Source organism: Ochotona princeps, chromosome 5, assembly GCF_030435755.1.
Source record: "Ochotona princeps isolate mOchPri1 chromosome 5, mOchPri1.hap1, whole genome shotgun sequence".
Taxonomy (NCBI): Eukaryota; Metazoa; Chordata; class Mammalia; order Lagomorpha; family Ochotonidae; genus Ochotona; species Ochotona princeps.
Window position 1 is genome coordinate 97,080,578 of NC_080836.1, and position 17,045 is coordinate 97,097,622.

A 17,045-nucleotide genomic window follows, 5' to 3' on the forward strand; every position below is an offset into this window, starting at 1 on the left:
TCTACCTTAGTTGAGAGTGAGGGTGATTGTGTATGGTAGTGCTGGGCAGGGATAAGTCAGGGTTGAGGGCTACGTCCTTGAGAAACAAGCAAAGGGCAGATCTTGGAGAAGGAGTCTGGCCAGGCTAAGTCATGTAAGTTTAACCATAAAGGTGCTAAGTAGTCACAGAAAGACTTTAAGCAAGGTCAGAATAAAGTAATTCAGTTTTCTTATTGAAACATGCACATTGGGAAAATACTGAAGCAATACTGTTATATTCTCTGATTATACCATAGGGAATGGCAAAGGTCAAAGGGTAATGAGTGATAACCCTAACTCAGATGAGCAAGGAAAGATGCCAAAACACGAATTCAAATTCAGAGCAGCTATTATGTCCATTTATCCTCCTCCATTTTCTTGCTGAGACATTGCATCTTGGAATAGCATTTGACAATGTGCTTAACAACAAAGTCATAGGAAAGATCTGCCGAAGTGTCACCATTTTTGTACTGTTTGACAAAGGTGTGTGTGTGTGTGTGTGTGTGTGATTTACCTCCAGCACGAAAAATGAAAATAAGATGTGCACTCTGAAAGCAAAGCAGTTGTTCAGCTTTATGCTCGCAGCTCAAGCTCCAGTGGCTTGGTCCAATCACAGAAATGAGATTTCTGCATGAGATAAGCCTCTCTTACAATGTGCCAACACTGAAGCTGAGGCCGCTAAAAAGCTTAAGGAATAACTTGGAAGAGTTTATTTTCCCATGTGCAAAGCTGTCTCCTTTCTTCCATTATTCATCATACTTGGAACAGAAAATTATTAACTTCTATATACTTCCTGTTTCATGATTCCATGGAGAGAGGAGGAAAAACTAATCCATTGGAAATAAGATGTTCCTTACAGGCAAAAGGCAGAAGCAGTGTTTGAGTGTGCAGAATGTGTGGGTGATGAACCCTGTGCAGCTCTGCAGAGGTAACCATGAACAAACAGCTCATCCACGGAGTCACCTGGGAGCTGCCTGCTCAGCTGCTCAACACTCTAGCTTGTGTTCACCCAAAATTACAGGAAAGGTTACTAATGACCCAGTGAAATTTCTGTCGCATGGCTAGGTATTTACTAACAAATGCAAAATGTTTAAGATGGGAGCCTGGCGGCGTGGCCTAGCGGCTAAAGTCCTCGCCTTGAAAGCCCCGGGATCCCATATGGGCGCCGGTTCTAATCCCGGCAGCTCCACTTCCCATCCAGCTCCCTGTTTGTGGCCTGGGAAAGCAGTCGAGGACGGCCCAATGCATTGGGACCCTGCACCTGCGTGGGAAACCTGGAAAAGGTTCCTGGTTCCTGGCATTGAATCGGCGCAGCAGCGGCCCATTGCAGCTCACTTGGGGAGTGAAACATCGGATGGAAGATCTTCCTCTCTGTCTCTCCTCCTCTCTGTATATCTGGCTTTTCAATAATAATAAAATCTTTAAAAAATGTTTAAGATGATCATAAATAATAGAAGTGTGTGTTTGGGACAAGGAGATGCTCAGTATTCATAATTTCATGATATGTCTTTCCAAAATAAATTTTCCAGTTATCCATGCTCTCTCCTCTCCTCAAGCACATTCCATATGGTGGCGTGCATTGTGTAAAACGGAACATCTCTCAGCCCAAATGCATCTCCATAGATGTTCCCCCAATCCTTGACATGTCCTTTTTAAAGGCCAACCAAGATGAGGGGTATTTTTCAAGAGCTGCAGCTTTGGTGACCTTTGCTACTGGCTGGTTTCCGTTGCTTAGCAGCTTTTGGTTAGAAATGACCTCAAGGAGGCAGTATTCTGTGAGTCCAGGGAAGGTGATGGTTAGGAACCTGAACACCGGCAAGAACCGAAGAGCCAGCTAAACCAGGCAGCGCCCTAGTGTTGCCAGCGGCTGCTGTCTCACTAAGCTGCCCATTTTGCAACCAGAACAATTTCCATAAGAGCATGTGAGCACCTGCTGGAGCACAGGTGATCTAGGATGCCCAAGGGAAGAGGGCTGTGCTCTCTGAATCCGTGGGGAAAGAAAACAACCCAGCGTGTGAAGCCCTCCTGAATTTAAACAACTTGAGAAGACTTACAGAGAAGTCATCACCGGGGAAGAACAGAAGATCGTGAAGAGGATCATCCCGATAGGTCTTCTCAAGTTCTTCAATGACAGTTTCATAATCCAAAGGCTCGAGCAGCCTAGGCTTGTCCTGCTGTAGGGAAAGAAAGATGAGTTTAGTGATTTGGACAGACAGGCTGTCTCCTCCTCTCTAGGCCTGGTGGCCTTTTGTTTTTTTTTGTTATCAACAAGCCTTTGGTTTTGCAATTCTTCCAACTGATTCACAGAGATCCCATTCACTTAAGTACTTCTCTTCAGTCTGAAAGAACATGAGCAGGTTCTGAAATACCTGACTTTTCCTGCAGTAATTCAAGCTGACCGCAGCGAACCCAGCAGGGCTATGACATCCACAGATCATGTTTATGTGAACTTAATCTCTGCTGACATCAGGAGAGGTCTTCCGCTTGCTTGCTATCGTGTTATGATGATCATCACTGTTTTTATGAAATCAGATGCTTTTCTGTGAGTTTTACTTGAGTCAGTTCGAAAACATTGGTACTTGTCCAACAATCTAAGTATTACAAGTTGTCTTAATTGTCACTAGAGCATAGATCTGGTGTCCGCATGAATTGCTTGGCTTTGAGTCTCTGTCTCTACAGAGAGAAGCCGGGTCATTCTCTGCAGAACCGAACAACACAACTGTCACGGACAGGCACAGTAGGCTAAAAACAGACAAGTCCGAGAAATAGCCAGATAGCCACACTGCCTGAAAATCCAGAAGCGAGAGGTCATGCACTGTCCTCAGAGAAACCTCTCAGGGCACCAACTACCTAGAACACCAAGGACGCCATCACCCTTTGGAGGATTGACGTATTCGCTTCCCACTGGATGCACAGTCACATGGTGAGAAATTCAGAACCACCTCTTCCTCTTAACTCCCAAACTCCTAGAGCACCACAAAACAAAGCTGAAGGCACAACTGGAGTCTCCTCACCCTTTGATCAAATATTTCCATAATCTAACTGAAAACCATGATACTCAGGGTTATTTGGCGGGAGCAGGGGGAAGGTCTTAGGAGTGGAAGTGGCACCATGAAATATGGATGCTAAAGTCATCCTGGAAGAGGAAAAAATGATTTTGTTGTACATGTCAGTGACATAGATGGGCAATATCTTCCCCTGACCTCACACTTCCCTCATTTGCTCTCGCTTTTCCTGCAAAGCACTTGGCTTTGAATCTGAAGTTCCTCTTGGGAAGATTTCTGCTGATAAAGTCACAGCAATATTCACCCCCATGTTAATAACTGCTGATCAGCTCCTCAAAGCAGTCTGAATCCATTTCATATTAATTTCAATGATTTTCCAAGTAAACACAAAATAAAATGAAACGTCAACAAACTGGACCAACGGGAGGAAACTGCCAGGCATTTTCCTAAGTGAGCTGAGGGCAACACAGGTAAGTATCCCCTTTAGGGAAGTCGTTCTTGGACAGTGGGTAGAGTTAGTAATTAAAACAGATGTCACTGAGATTTGGAGACACAAAGAAGGTTTACTGTTCATCGTAATCTCCTCAGTGAAGGAGCCATGAAATATGAGTCGACTGAGGCAGGGGTGCAGACACTGTGTGAGACACGGTGATTTTTAAAACGCCTATCTGGAATCCTTGTCTTCTGATGGTCTTATTCTACCCATATTTAGATTTCATTGCCAGTTCATTGTTCTCCAGGTGAAGATAAATTCCAAGAATCACAGGCTGACAGCTCAAATGGCAAATGCAGCCTCCAGATGTTTGACTGGATGACAGCAATGATTTCAGCTGAGTTTGAGTTAGTCTTAAAGATCCTTGAGTAGTCATGTTTCACTCCAGTTCAGCATAGACATGGGTTGTCTGCATGACCCTTGACCTGCAACGTCACACTTGGCATTTGATGCCCTGCCCTTTTAGGCCTCCAATTCCACAATAACATGCTTACTCTTATAAGGATCACTCTTATTTATTCTCTACTAGAGAGCGTTTATGACATGTAGTAAATAAAAGGCAGAATGAAATCCTGATGGGAGTTCTTGTTGCTGCCTTAAATTCCACTGGCTGTTTCTGCACCTTTTCTTCACTCAAGTTGCCTTAGCCTAAGAGTGTAACCCCCACCATAGGGCGCCCTGTTTTCTTCTCTTTCCCCCTTTCCCCACACCATGTTGAGTAGGACTGAAGGAGAACCTGGCTTCTGCTTATGTTGCAGCTCATCATTTTAAAAGGAAATGCTCTGAAGGCTTCCTGCAATCTGGTTTCCACTGTTGTATTTTTTAATTTTATCTCCTGTATGGCATAAAATTAAACATGAATAAGAAGCTGGGCGTAAGGGGACCTTTCAGAGAATATCTTTTACTGAGACCCAAACTCCTCAAGCTAATCTAAATTAGTACCTAATTAGTACCTAATTAGACCTAAATTAGTACAACCAGCAAATCAGATCCTCCAAGTTACAGGTTATTAATAAAATCATGCAGATACTAAATCCTAAATTCTCCTTGATGATTTAACAAAAGATACAGTCTGTAAGCATCTGTGGAAAGGCATATTTTGATATATTTGTTTCAGGCGATGGAGTATTAGTTAAATAATTCCTATATAGAATGTTGCTGAGGTAATTCCCACATGGGACTGCAATGACCAGCAGATGTGCATCATATAATTATAAAATCTCTTCCTTTGGGAAGACAATGAACTTCCTGTGCTTCAGCAGAATGTGTGAATCAATATACCATATCAAAGTATTCATTACCACCATTTTGTGGACATGAAGTTTCAGTTGAACATAGCAGTGGTGTTCAATGGTACTTTTAAAGCTTCATGGAGGGATGGAATGAAAAGATCTAGTGTGGTGCCAAATTTTTTTGAAATAATTGCTCATGTATCATAATGTAGAGTTCCAGGAATTTTCTGAAGTACTACCAAGTTCTATAGCCTTGGACTGGGGAAAATTTGCCACAAAAGCTTTCTACACTTGTGAAAAGGAGATGTATACAAGGATGGTGGATTCATGAATTTCTCACTGCTCTTTGCAGAGATGGTGAGTGAAACAAGGAATTGAGCGGCCTGATTTACGGCTTTAACAAGGGTTGAGTTGTCCTTTCTGAATTTAATGTGCCTGTTTCTCCTGGAAACACACCAACTGGGATAAGGTATGTGCCAAGATTTCCTCGAATTGGATTGGATTTTTATAGCGCTTTTACTCTTACTCTCTTTCTCTTCAATGAGTAATGAATTTCATTAGCTATCCTAAAGTCAGTAGGCATGGGAAAAGATACCCACCAATACCAGTTACTATGCAGCAGGGTTGCTGTTGCACCATAGTGGTACCAGGCTCTATTCTTCTTATATGGTATTAAGAGATTTGTTTGATGTAGTTCCCCAGAGCCAAGGCTCTCCTCCAAATCAACATCCCAGCCGAAGAATGGACTCCTGTCATAAAGACAAATGCTCTCCTCTCTTTGACTTACTCCACCACCTCTCATGAACACCAGCACACCACCTAAACCCTGGCTGCGGAGAGACGTGCCATTGATTGCTCATGCCTTAACTAAAGACCCTAACTGCAAGAAGACAGTATTCCACAGCAAACATCTGAACTATTTTCTCCATTAGAATGCAAAATGAAATATTTAAAGGAGTTACTGATTTAAAAATTGTTTACTCCTGAAAATTCCACCAGAGAGGGAGCCTGGAAATATATCAGTAGGACTTTCTGGGCAAGTTCATCCACTTACAGAGGCAAGAAATTAACAAGATACATAAAACACTAGTGAATGGAGACCCGGGAAATGATGACAGATTAGGTGTGTGGAATGCCAGCACAACAGAGCAGCACAATAAGCAGCTCAGTCACTGAAGTATTTTTAGCTCTACAGGGAACCACAAACATCTGGCAATTTACTTAAGCACCTACAAGCGCTGGACATTGTTGCCAAGGACAAAAGCCCAAATCTCTAGTTTGAGGTCCAGTCTGTTGAGCAGGAGCTACGAAACTTGGACAAGTCACTTGACACTCAGCTGATGTTGAGATAAATGGGTGAAAGGACAGTGCTGTTGCAAAGACCTAGGAGATAAGGGCACATAAGAATGCAAAGCGAACTGTTCCATGCTAGACAGATCCATGATTATTTGAAAATGATTCAGGGCCCGGCGGCGTAGCCTAGCGACTAAAGTCCTCGCCTTGAAAGCCCCGGGATCCCATATGGGCGCTGGTTCTAATCCCGGCAGCTCCACTTCCCATCCAGCTCCCTGCTTGTGGCCTAGGAAAGCAGTTGAGGACGGCCCAATGCATTGGGACACTGCACCCGCGTGGGAGACCCGGAAGAGGTTCCAGGTTCCCGGCTTCGGATCGGCACGCATCGGCCCGTTGCGGCTCACTTGGGGAGTGAAACATCGGACGGAAGATCTTCCTCTCTGTCTCTCCTCCTCTGTGTATATCTGGCTGTAATAAAAATGAATAAAATCTTAAAAAAAAAAAAAAAAGAAAATGATTCAGTGATTAAACATGTTTAATCCAAAACATACACCAAAACTAAGTCCAGCTTAAAAACCAATTAGAGCAGCTATAGTGAATTCTTTACATTCCAGGGACCATGCTACATGTTTTTGTATTTATTAACTTACATCTTTTAAAACAATTAACATTCTAATAACTAATGATTCCAAATTAAAAATGGGCAGTTTCTTCTCTGTGGATCTCCTAAGTCAGGTTGCTCTGTCCCTCCTAGCAAAATGCAACTCAATCTACCTAATTATGCATGTCAACTAGAGAGAGAACCTTCCATCCACTGATTCATCATCTCCCTCAAATGGTCCAAACAGCCGGGGCTGGGCCAGACTGAAACTAGGTGCCAAAGGCTCATCCAGGGCTCCCACGTGGATGCAGAGGCCCAAGGAGCTTTGCCGGGAACATTCACGGTGACTGGACTGGAAGCGGAATAACAGCACACCAGGCACTGGTTTTATCCTGTTTTCCACAAGGCCAGCCCCAATTCTTCTTTGTTTCTTTAAGAAGCAATTGTAAACTTCTTCCATGTATTTATACTTTCAGATCAAAAGGGAAGCATTTAAGACAGGCCTGACTTAGTATTAAACTCTAGTTTCTCCAACTGAAATATCTTTCCGAATAATCCATGGTGCAGATACTTAAAATTTCTTTCTGTAGCTCTAACCTAGAAAAATGCATGTTGAGTTTGTCTATGATCTGTACTGGAGAGATATTTAGGAAACAGAGTGATAGAATGAGGAAGAAATTAAACTCTACAACAAACCCCTCATGTTTGCATTCATATTTAGGGTTCTTCATTTCTTCTCTCTCATTTTTTTAATTTTTTGTAGGTAGATATATTTTAAAATTATTTATCTGAGAGGTAGATCAGGACACAGAGAGAGAGAGAAAGAGAGAGAGAGAGAGAGAGATTTCACCCCATGGGTTCATTCGGCAAGGTTGAGGCTGGTGGTTGGAATCAGAAACTCAATTCAGGCCTCACACACAGGTGCCAGAGACCCAGTTCCTTGAGCTGGCCCTGCTACCTCCTAGATGGTGCATTAGCAGGAATCTAGAGTTAGCGATTGTAGCTCAGTACTGACCTGGGACATGGCCCTCTAACGGGCACCCTTAGCCACGAGGCCAAATGCTTGCATTGGAGTCTGAGCTTCAAGGGAAATTAGGAAGCTGCAATTTGCTTGATCACAATCGAGTCACTCCAGCATTCTCAAGCTGAACTGTTCATTAGTTTTCCTTGTCAGAAAAGCTAGTCTTTTAAATGAACACTTACTGATCTGCGGACTGAGGAACCACAGGAAGGAGTGCCAGAAGCTCCCTGGACATCGAGCATCCAAGAAGAAACACATGGTTCGGAAGAAATCCAGAGAAGGAACGCAGGAAACACAAAGACCCGGTTAAAACGTGGTGAGTCATCCCGGGAAGGGGGCGCAACAGCGGGAAGCCCGGAGGACCCAGGGCAGCTGGAGACAGCAACACGGGCCCCTGGAGGCACCTAGCTTGGCGACTTTGTGGCGCTGGGACGCACAGGAACCCAGAGAGGTGGAGTGCGCCAGAGGTGAAAAAAAAAAAAAAAAAAAACGATTTTCGGGCTTTTCGCTCCCTGAGAGAACTATACTGAGACTGTCCCTGCTCAGTGCCCCCTGTCCCCCAGAATTCTCCCAGTCTGAGGCTGTGCGAGAATTGAACCTTCCAACTTGTGTGGGAGCCAGGGCGGAGAGCTCCTACAGGTCCCCCAGTGGTAAGGTGCAGGAGACTTGCGCAGCTTAACTCTCTCTACTGGACAGCGTTGGGCAGACCACATAGTACAACAACTTCTGGGGAGTGCCAGCACAGCTTCTCACTGCTGAAAGCCTGCGGCCTCACAAAGGCGGGCACCAGCGGCGGGCGCCAGCAGCGAGCGCCTGCAACGGGGAGTGCTGCTTCAGTTCCTCTGAGGGAGCTGCCTCAGTAAAACCACTCGGTGCAACAGCAACTTCTGGTGTGCGCGCCTGCAGCTTCTCACTGCTGAATGCCTGAGGCCCCACAGAGGAGGCCGCCAGCAGTGCGCGCCTGCAGCAGGGAGTGCTGCTTCGGTTCCTCTGAGGGATCCCCCTAGGAAAACTACCCCAGCACAACAACAGCAACTGGGGTGCAAGCCAGCACAGCTTCTCACTGCTGAATGCCTGTGGCCCCACAGAGGCAGTCACCGGCGGCGGGCGCCAGCAGCGAGCACTTGCTGCTTCAGTTCCTCTGAGGGATCTGCCTCGGTAAAACCCATCGGTGCAGCAACAACTTCTGGGGTGCGCCAGCACAGCTTCTCACTGCTGAATGCCTGTGGCCTCACAAAGGCGGGCACCAGCGGCGGGCGCCAGCAGCGAGCGCCTGCAACGGGGAGTGCTGCTTCAGTTCCTCTGAGGGAGCTGCCTCAGTAAAACCACTCGGTGCAACAGCAACTTCTGGTGTGCACGCCTGCAGCTTCCCACTGCTGAATGCCTGAGGCCCCACAGAGGAGGTCGCCAGCAGTGCGCGCCTGCGGCGGGAGTGCTGCTTCAGTTCCTCTGAGGGATCCCCCTAGGAAAACTGCCCCAGCACAACAACAGCAGTCCTCTGAGGAATCCCTCTGGGCAAACCCCTCAGCACACCAGCATCTGAGTTTCACATCAGGCCAGGGTTGGGCAGCTCCACAACTGCAGGCCCTGAAACAGTGGCCCAGATACACATAGCTAGAGCTACCGACGGCCTGACACATACTCCCCCACAGACCTGAGGGGCGCTAGGGGTCTTCCAAATCCACCCCAAAACTACAGACAAGGAGCCCTGAAGCTACAAAATACTGCTACTAAGCCCTACCCCTGAAAACGCACACAGGACGAAAGGTCTAACCAACAGACCTTACAGAAACCAAGCTACAGAGGGTCATAGACATTCAGGGGTTGATATAGCTATCCCCCCCGCACCAAACATCTCCAATAGAGCTCAAAGAAATTCTCCTTCAAAAGTAAACCTAAAGGAAGCAGCGAACTCACACCTACTCCAAACTACTGCACAAAGACCAGAAACTGTAGATAAACAAATCAGAGAATACATCCCTGAAATCAACAAGAAACAATAACGCAATGAGAAGAAACTTCAGAAAAGGCAATGATCCAGACGAGAGAGCCAGTACTTCACCAAAAAAAGACCAAAAGCCAATATCTATTTCGGAGATACGAGAAGAAGACATGGAAGCTCTACCAGACAAGGAATTTAAAAAAATAATGTTAAAAGCTGTCAGAGACAATGAGAAGAACTGGGAAGACTTCAAGGAATTCAAGAACCACATAGTCACAGAAATACAGCAAGTCAAAAACAAAATCCTTGACTTAGAGCACAAACTTGAGAGCCTAACTAACAGAATAAATACAGCAGAAGAGAGGATCTCTGAAACCGAAGACACACAAAATGAACACACCCAGCTCATTAAACAGCTAGAAACAAGCCTGAACAAAGCCAATAAGACCATTCAGGAGATGAAAGACAACCTAAGAAAATCTAATATCAGAATTATGGGACTGCCCGAAGGAGCTGAAAGAGAATCAGGAATGCAAACGGTGCTCAACGAAATTATACAGGAAAACTTCCAAAACACTTGGAACATGAACCCAGCCCAAATCCAGGATGGTCAGAGGACTCCCAGCAGATATGACCCAAAGCGATCTTCACCCAGACATATGGTGCTCAAGTTCCACTCCAACGAAGACAAAGAAAGAATCCTAAGACAAGTACGAAGCAGAGAAAAGATCACATTCCGGGGAAAACCAATCAGGATCACTGCTGACTTCTCTGAAGAGACCCTACAAGCAAGGAGAGAATGGACAAAGATCTTCCAAATCCTGAAACAGAACAACTGTCAACCAAGATTAATGTACCCAGCAAAGATCTCATTTATATTTGAGAACGAAATCAGATACTTCCATAGCAAAGAGAAGCTTGAAGAATATGCCAGCACAAAACCAACTCTTCAAAATCTCCTTAGAAATGTGCTAAACACAGAAAAAACAGGGGCAAACCACAAGCAAAGATGGCAAACAGGAAGATCTCCCCACTAAAGCCCACACAAGGAGGGGTAATTACACAGTTACCAACACCCACAAAGACACATATGTATGGCAGGGCAAAATCGCAGCATCTCAATATTGACTCTTAACACAAATGGCCTGAACTCACCAATCAAAAGGCACAGATTAACGGAATGGATCATCAAACAAGATCCAACTATCTGTTGCCTACAAGAGACACATCTAACCAGAAAAGCCTCTAAGAAATTTAAAGTGAAGGGATGGAAACAGATATTTCACGCCAATGGACGAGAAAAAAGGGCTGGGGTAGCTGTCCTAATTTCAGATGATATAGACTTCAAGCTTACAGACATCAAAAAGGACAGAGAAGGACATTATATATTGGTGAAAGGATTGATCCATCAGGAAGCAATTACCATCGTGAACATATATGCACCAAATCCCAATGCGCCTAGCTACGTGAAGCAATTACTTACAGTCTTAAGGGGAGACATAGATATGCACACAATAGTAGTGGATGATCTTAACACCCCACTAACAACAATAGACAGATCAACAAAACAAAAACTCAACAAAGAAACAACAGAGCTAATACAAACAATAGAACAACTGGACTTGGTTGACATTTATAGAACTTTTTATCCTAAGGCCACAGATTATACATTTTTTTCAGCAGTACATGGCACCTTCTCCAGGATCGACCACATGATAGGACACAAAGCAAATCTAAGTAACTTCAAAAAGATAGGAATCATACCATGTACCCTCTCAGACCACCACGGAATGAAACTGGAAATCAGCAATTCAAAATGCCCAAGGAAATACAGAAATTCTTGGAGGTTGAACAATATGCTATTGAACGAACAATGGGTCAGAGAAGAAATTAAAGATGAGATCAAAAAATTTATGGAAACCAATGAAAACTCTGACACAACATTCCAAAACTTGTGGGACACAGCCAAAGCAGTGCTACGGGGTAAATTCATCGCAATTGGAGCTCATGTCAAGGCCCAAGCGAGGCGCCAAATACAGGAACTAAACACACACCTCCAGGAATTGGAGAAGCAACAGCAGATGAGCCCCACATACAACAAGAAACAAGAAATCATCAAAACAAGGGAGGAAATCAACCATATAGAAATAAAAAAAACCATACACAAAATCGATGAATCAAAAAGCTGGTTTTTTGAAAAGATAAACAAAATAGACACCCCGTTGGCCCGACTGACAAAGAAAAAACAAGAGAAAGCAAGAATTAACAGCATCAAAGATGACAAAGGCAACATAACAACAGACATTGCAACCATTAAGAACATAATTAGAAATTACTACAAAGCACTGTACTCCAACAAATCAGATGACCATCAAGAAATGGAAAAGTTCTTAGATTTATACAACCTGCCAAAACTTAGCCCAGAGGCAACAAACGACCTGAACAAGCCCATAACTGAAGCAGAGATTGAATCAGTGATTAAAGAACTCCCAACAAAGAAAAGCCCAGGTCCAGACGGCTTCACTACAGAATTCTACAAAACATTCCGAACAGAACTAACCCCAATCCTCTACAAACTCTTCAATATAATAGAAAAGGAAGCGACCCTTCCAAACTCATTCTATGAAGCCAACATTACCTTAATCCCAAAACCAGACAGAGATCCTACAGAGAAAGAAAACTACAGACCTATCTCTCTGATGAACATTGATGCTAAGATACTCAACAAAATCCTAGCCAATAGAATTCAAAAAATCATCCGACAGATCATTCATCCGGATCAAGTAGGATTCATCCCTGGAATGCAGGGATGGTTCAACATAAGGAAATCCATAAATGTGATACACCACATCCAAAAACTGAAAAACAAGAATCACATGATAGTATCAATAGACGCTGAGAAAGCTTTTGACAAAATCCAACACCACTTCCTGCTAAAAACCCTAACCAAAGTAGGCATAGATGGAAAAATCCACAACATAATCAAAGCAATATATGAAAAACCCAACGCCAGCATCATACTGAATGGAGAAAAACTGGAACCCTTCCCACTAAGAACTGGAACAAGACAGGGATGTCCACTTTCTCCACTGCTATTCAACATAGTCCTAGAGGTACTTGCTGAGGCCATAAGACAAGAAAAAGAAATCAAAGGAATCCAAATTGGAAATGAAGAAGTCAAACTTTCACTATACGCAGATGACATGATTCTTTACATAAAAGAGCCAAGAGGCTCAACACAGAGACTCCTAGAACTTATACGAGAGTTTGGTAGTGTGGCAGGGTACAAAATTAATGAACAGAAATCAACAGCGATAGTGTATGCAAACAACCCCAAGTTGGAAAAAGATCTAAGCAGCAAAATACCATTCAAAATAACAGAGAAAAGTATGAAGTATCTGGGAATTAACCTAACCAAAAATGTAGGAGACCTATTTGAGGAAAACTACAAACCACTTAAAAAAGAAATTGAAGAAGACCTCAAAAGATGGAGTAACATCCCATGCTCCTGGATAGGTAAAATCAATATCATTAAAATGTCTATATTGCCAAAGGCGATATATACATTCAACGCAATTCCAATCAAACTGCCCAAAACATTCTTCATGGAACTGGAAACAATGATCCAAAAGTTCATCTGGAAGCACAAAAAACCACGAATAGCCAGAACCATCCTGAAGAACAGGAAGTTAGCAGGGGGAATCACAGTTCCGGACCTCTGGACATACTATAGGGCAGTGGTTATCAAAACAGCGTGGTACTGGCACAAAGATAGAGAGGAAGATCAATGGAGCAGAATAGAATCACCAGACAGTAATCCACATAGATACAGTCAATCAATCTTTGACAAAAAGACAGACAACAATCCAAGCAAATGGGAAGGTCTGTTCAATAAATGCTGTTGGGACAACTGGTTGATAGCCTGCAGAAACAAAAAGATAGACCCACATCTCTCACCATACACTAAGATCAAATCTAAATGGATAAAAGACCTAAACCTACATCCAGAAACCTTCAAACTGTTGGAAGAAAATGTTGGAAACACACTGGAACACTTAGGAGTAGGCCCTCACTTCCTAAAAAAGACTCCAAAAGCAGTAGAAATAGAGACCAAAATAAACAATTGGGACCTCATCAAACTAAGAAGCTTCTGTACAGCTAGAGAAACAATCAACAAAGTAAAAAAGCAACCCACAGAATGGGAGAAGATCTTTGCGCACGACATAGGTGACAGAGGGCTAATTTCCAGAATATACAAAGAACTACAAAACAACCAAAATGTCAAAACAAACAAGCCACTCAAGAAATGGGCACAGGAAATGGGCAGACATTTCACAAAGGAACAAACCCAAATGGCAAACAAGCATATGAAAAAATGCTCAAGCTCCCTGGCAATAAGGGAAATCCAAATGAAGACAACCTTGAGGTACCACCTAACTCCAGTAAGGATGGCACACATACGTAATACCACCAACACTTGTTGGCGAGGATGTGGGGAAAAGGGAACCCTTCTCCACTGCTGGTGGGACTGCAGATTGGTACAGCCTCTATGGGAATCAGTTTGGCGAATACTCAAGCAACTGAAAATCAACATGCCATATGATCCAGCAATAGCACTCCTAGGGATATATCCAAAACATCTCCTACTCAAGAAACCAACATGCACGTCAATGTTCATAGCAGCACAATCTACAATCACAAAAACCTGGAAGCAGCCAAAATGCCCATCAATAGAAGACTGGATAAGGAAGCTATGGTTCATCTACTCTATGGAATACTACTCAGCTATTAAAAAAAACGAAATGCAGTTCTTTGTGGACAAGTGGGCCCGACTGGAATCCATCATGCTAAGAGAAATGAACCAATCCCAAAAGGTTAAATACCACATGTTTGCCTTAATCTGAGATGAAAAGATGACAACCTGATAGTACCTGTATATTGTAATATTATTGCAATCTCTAACAACCTGTATCCAATACAATAAGATAATGCGATATAATCTATAAACCAACAATTAATGTCAGAATACTTAAGATCTACATCGAAAAACTGTAAAACCTACTATACCCTCAATACGTTATGTTAATCCGTAATGGGGGGGAGTGCAGGGAAGCCTTTCAGGACCATAAAAAGAGTGAGGAAAAAGTATAATATAGCCTATCATGATCAAACCTGGTAATTCATAGACAACAGACTCAAAGCAGCACTAAACAATAGTAAAACTACTATACCAATGCATGAGGGGGGAATCGGGTGCGATCCTGACAACCTCTTAACAGGAGGTCATGTGCGTGGAGCAGGGGGGCACTCCAGGGTAGAGCAGATGGCAAGGAGAAAGCCTGGATCCCAACCATGAAGACTCCCAGACCTTCACCACAAACTGTTAATACGAGCAACAAGGACTATACCCCAACTGCCAAGGAGGCCACAGGGAATTGGATGCCCTCGGAGGCCGAGTACTCTGAGGTCACCCACCCCTAACCGGAGCTCCCGCAGGGGATGGAAGAAGTCCAAACACTACCGCGCAGAAACCAACGTCATCGGAAAGACAACCAGAAGCCCTGAGCGGTCCGCAGAAACAGAAGAACAATAAACGTCCCTCGGGACCAGGGAGGAGAGCTTTCTCTGGACCGAGCCTGGCTCCACCTCTGGACCCCCACCCTCCCTTGCAATGACCATCAGGATCGCTCTGAAAACCCCTCACAGCAAACAAACAATCATACAAACTAAAAAAAAACCTAAAATAAATAGACAAACAACAAAAAGTAGAGCTTGAAATCCGACAGGAAAGAGCTGGCATGGATTGGCTAATGCCTCGCTGGGTAGGACACAAAGATTAGTCACTCCTTACTGTGGTGTTGGGGACTTTCCTGCACCCCCCCCCCAAAAAAAATGTTCTGCACCTTAACTGCTGACAAATGTCTTGTTAGAGTTACAAGCCAGTCTAGATTATCCTAAAATCTGCCAAGATCAGCAAAATTATACTTCAACACAACAAATGGCTAAATACTAAAATGAAATAGACACGAGACAGCTGAATGGTACCTTATAGCCATTTTAAGGTATATAGCAGCTGGTCCTGTATATGAACTAAAATTGAAATGTCAATGAGCTAATCATAGGTTGTGGTTAAGAACTTGCTTCTTTTTTTTTTGTTTTGTTTTGTTTTGTTTTGTTTTTTTAACATACTGGTTACGCAAAACCTTGTCAATTCCATAATGTTACAAATTGCTGTTAATGTTATATTGAGACTCTTAATTGACTGGGATGATATTCTACCAGCTCTGACTTTGGACCAGAAATGGTCTCCCCAACAAACTGTTCAACCCATCTGGACAATGAGTAGCTGAACTCTATGCTGGGTATATGTTTGCAAGGAAAGAATCTTGATGGAATTTGAACTGTAATACTGCATCAAGGTGGAGGAATCCACCAGGGGGGAGGGGTGTGGGGAAGGGTGGGGGGATTCCCAGAGCCTATGAAACTGTCACATAATGCATAATAATTAATAAAAAAATGAACACTTACTGAAGCAGCTTCTTCATCTAGTTTTGAGAGTTCTGTGCTCTTTCTCTGACAGAGAATCCTGTAAGGCTCCTGAGGGCACCTCCCCTTCCTCAAGCACCTGTGTCATTTCCTGCTATCTGAATCTGCTCTACTTCTAATGTCCCTCACGGAGATGACTCTATGACTGAATATCTTCCTCAGTTTGCAAATTTATTCATTCTAGTTAATGGCACAGGAAAACAGAAACAAAAACAGATATTTACTGCAGGGTCCATTGAACAGGCTTATTTAGAGCACCACATGCCAGACATGAAAAAAGTATTCTCTTTACATTTGGACATAGAGATGGGAGAATCATTCATTGAGCTGATCCACAGGGTCTTTGGAGAGCCCCTAAAAAGACACCAATCTTATGATCTACAATGTAAATCAGAAAATGCACAGCCATTAACAAAATTTCAAAGCTGTTGAGATAACAGATCAAGTTTCTCAGAAGAAATCAAAGATTCTTCAGACTCTAATATAACCCAGGACTCGCCAGTCTTAATGTAATTGGAAGGGTACCAATGTCCACCTGCTTGTATTTACAACAAATGAGAATCCTGAGTCCAGTCCATCCAGCTGGACCCACGGCCGCAGCTGGCTGCCTGGGCTCCTGCGACAGGCTCCTGCTCAGCCTTTCCTCATCTCAGCTTCACTGGACAGCCTCTCAACACAAGCTGCAGAAAACAAGGCCATTTTTTCTTACCAAAAAGGAAATGATTAAGTAAAGACTAAGCTGTCTTATACTGACCCTTTAACCTGCTCTGTCTTGAACCACAGAGTTACTTGAGAATGGAAAAACACCAGCTAAATCAAAGTGAAGAACTGTACAGTTGGACAAACTCAGATAAAGTGTGCATTAGCTGCATTTGGAAATGGTTCCCTTGGTAA

The 17,045-nt window shown here is 43.5% G+C and overlaps 1 protein-coding gene across 9 annotated transcripts in view; it reads right to left on the bottom strand.

Annotated features, from left to right (window-relative positions):
- The window catches only part of DOCK10 (dedicator of cytokinesis 10), a 271,550-nt gene that overhangs the window by 141,855 nt on the left and 112,650 nt on the right, over nucleotides 1-17,045 (bottom strand). For all 9 annotated transcript variants that reach the window (XR_009245506.1, XR_009245507.1, XM_004576766.4 and 6 more), the window contains exon 2: nucleotides 2,073-2,192. Coding sequence is in view for 7 of the 9 variants with exons in the window: in XM_004576766.4 (XP_004576823.2) it covers nucleotides 2,073-2,192 (120 nt within the window). In the remaining 2 variants the exon portion in view is untranslated. The remainder of the gene's footprint in view (nucleotides 1-2,072; nucleotides 2,193-17,045) is intronic.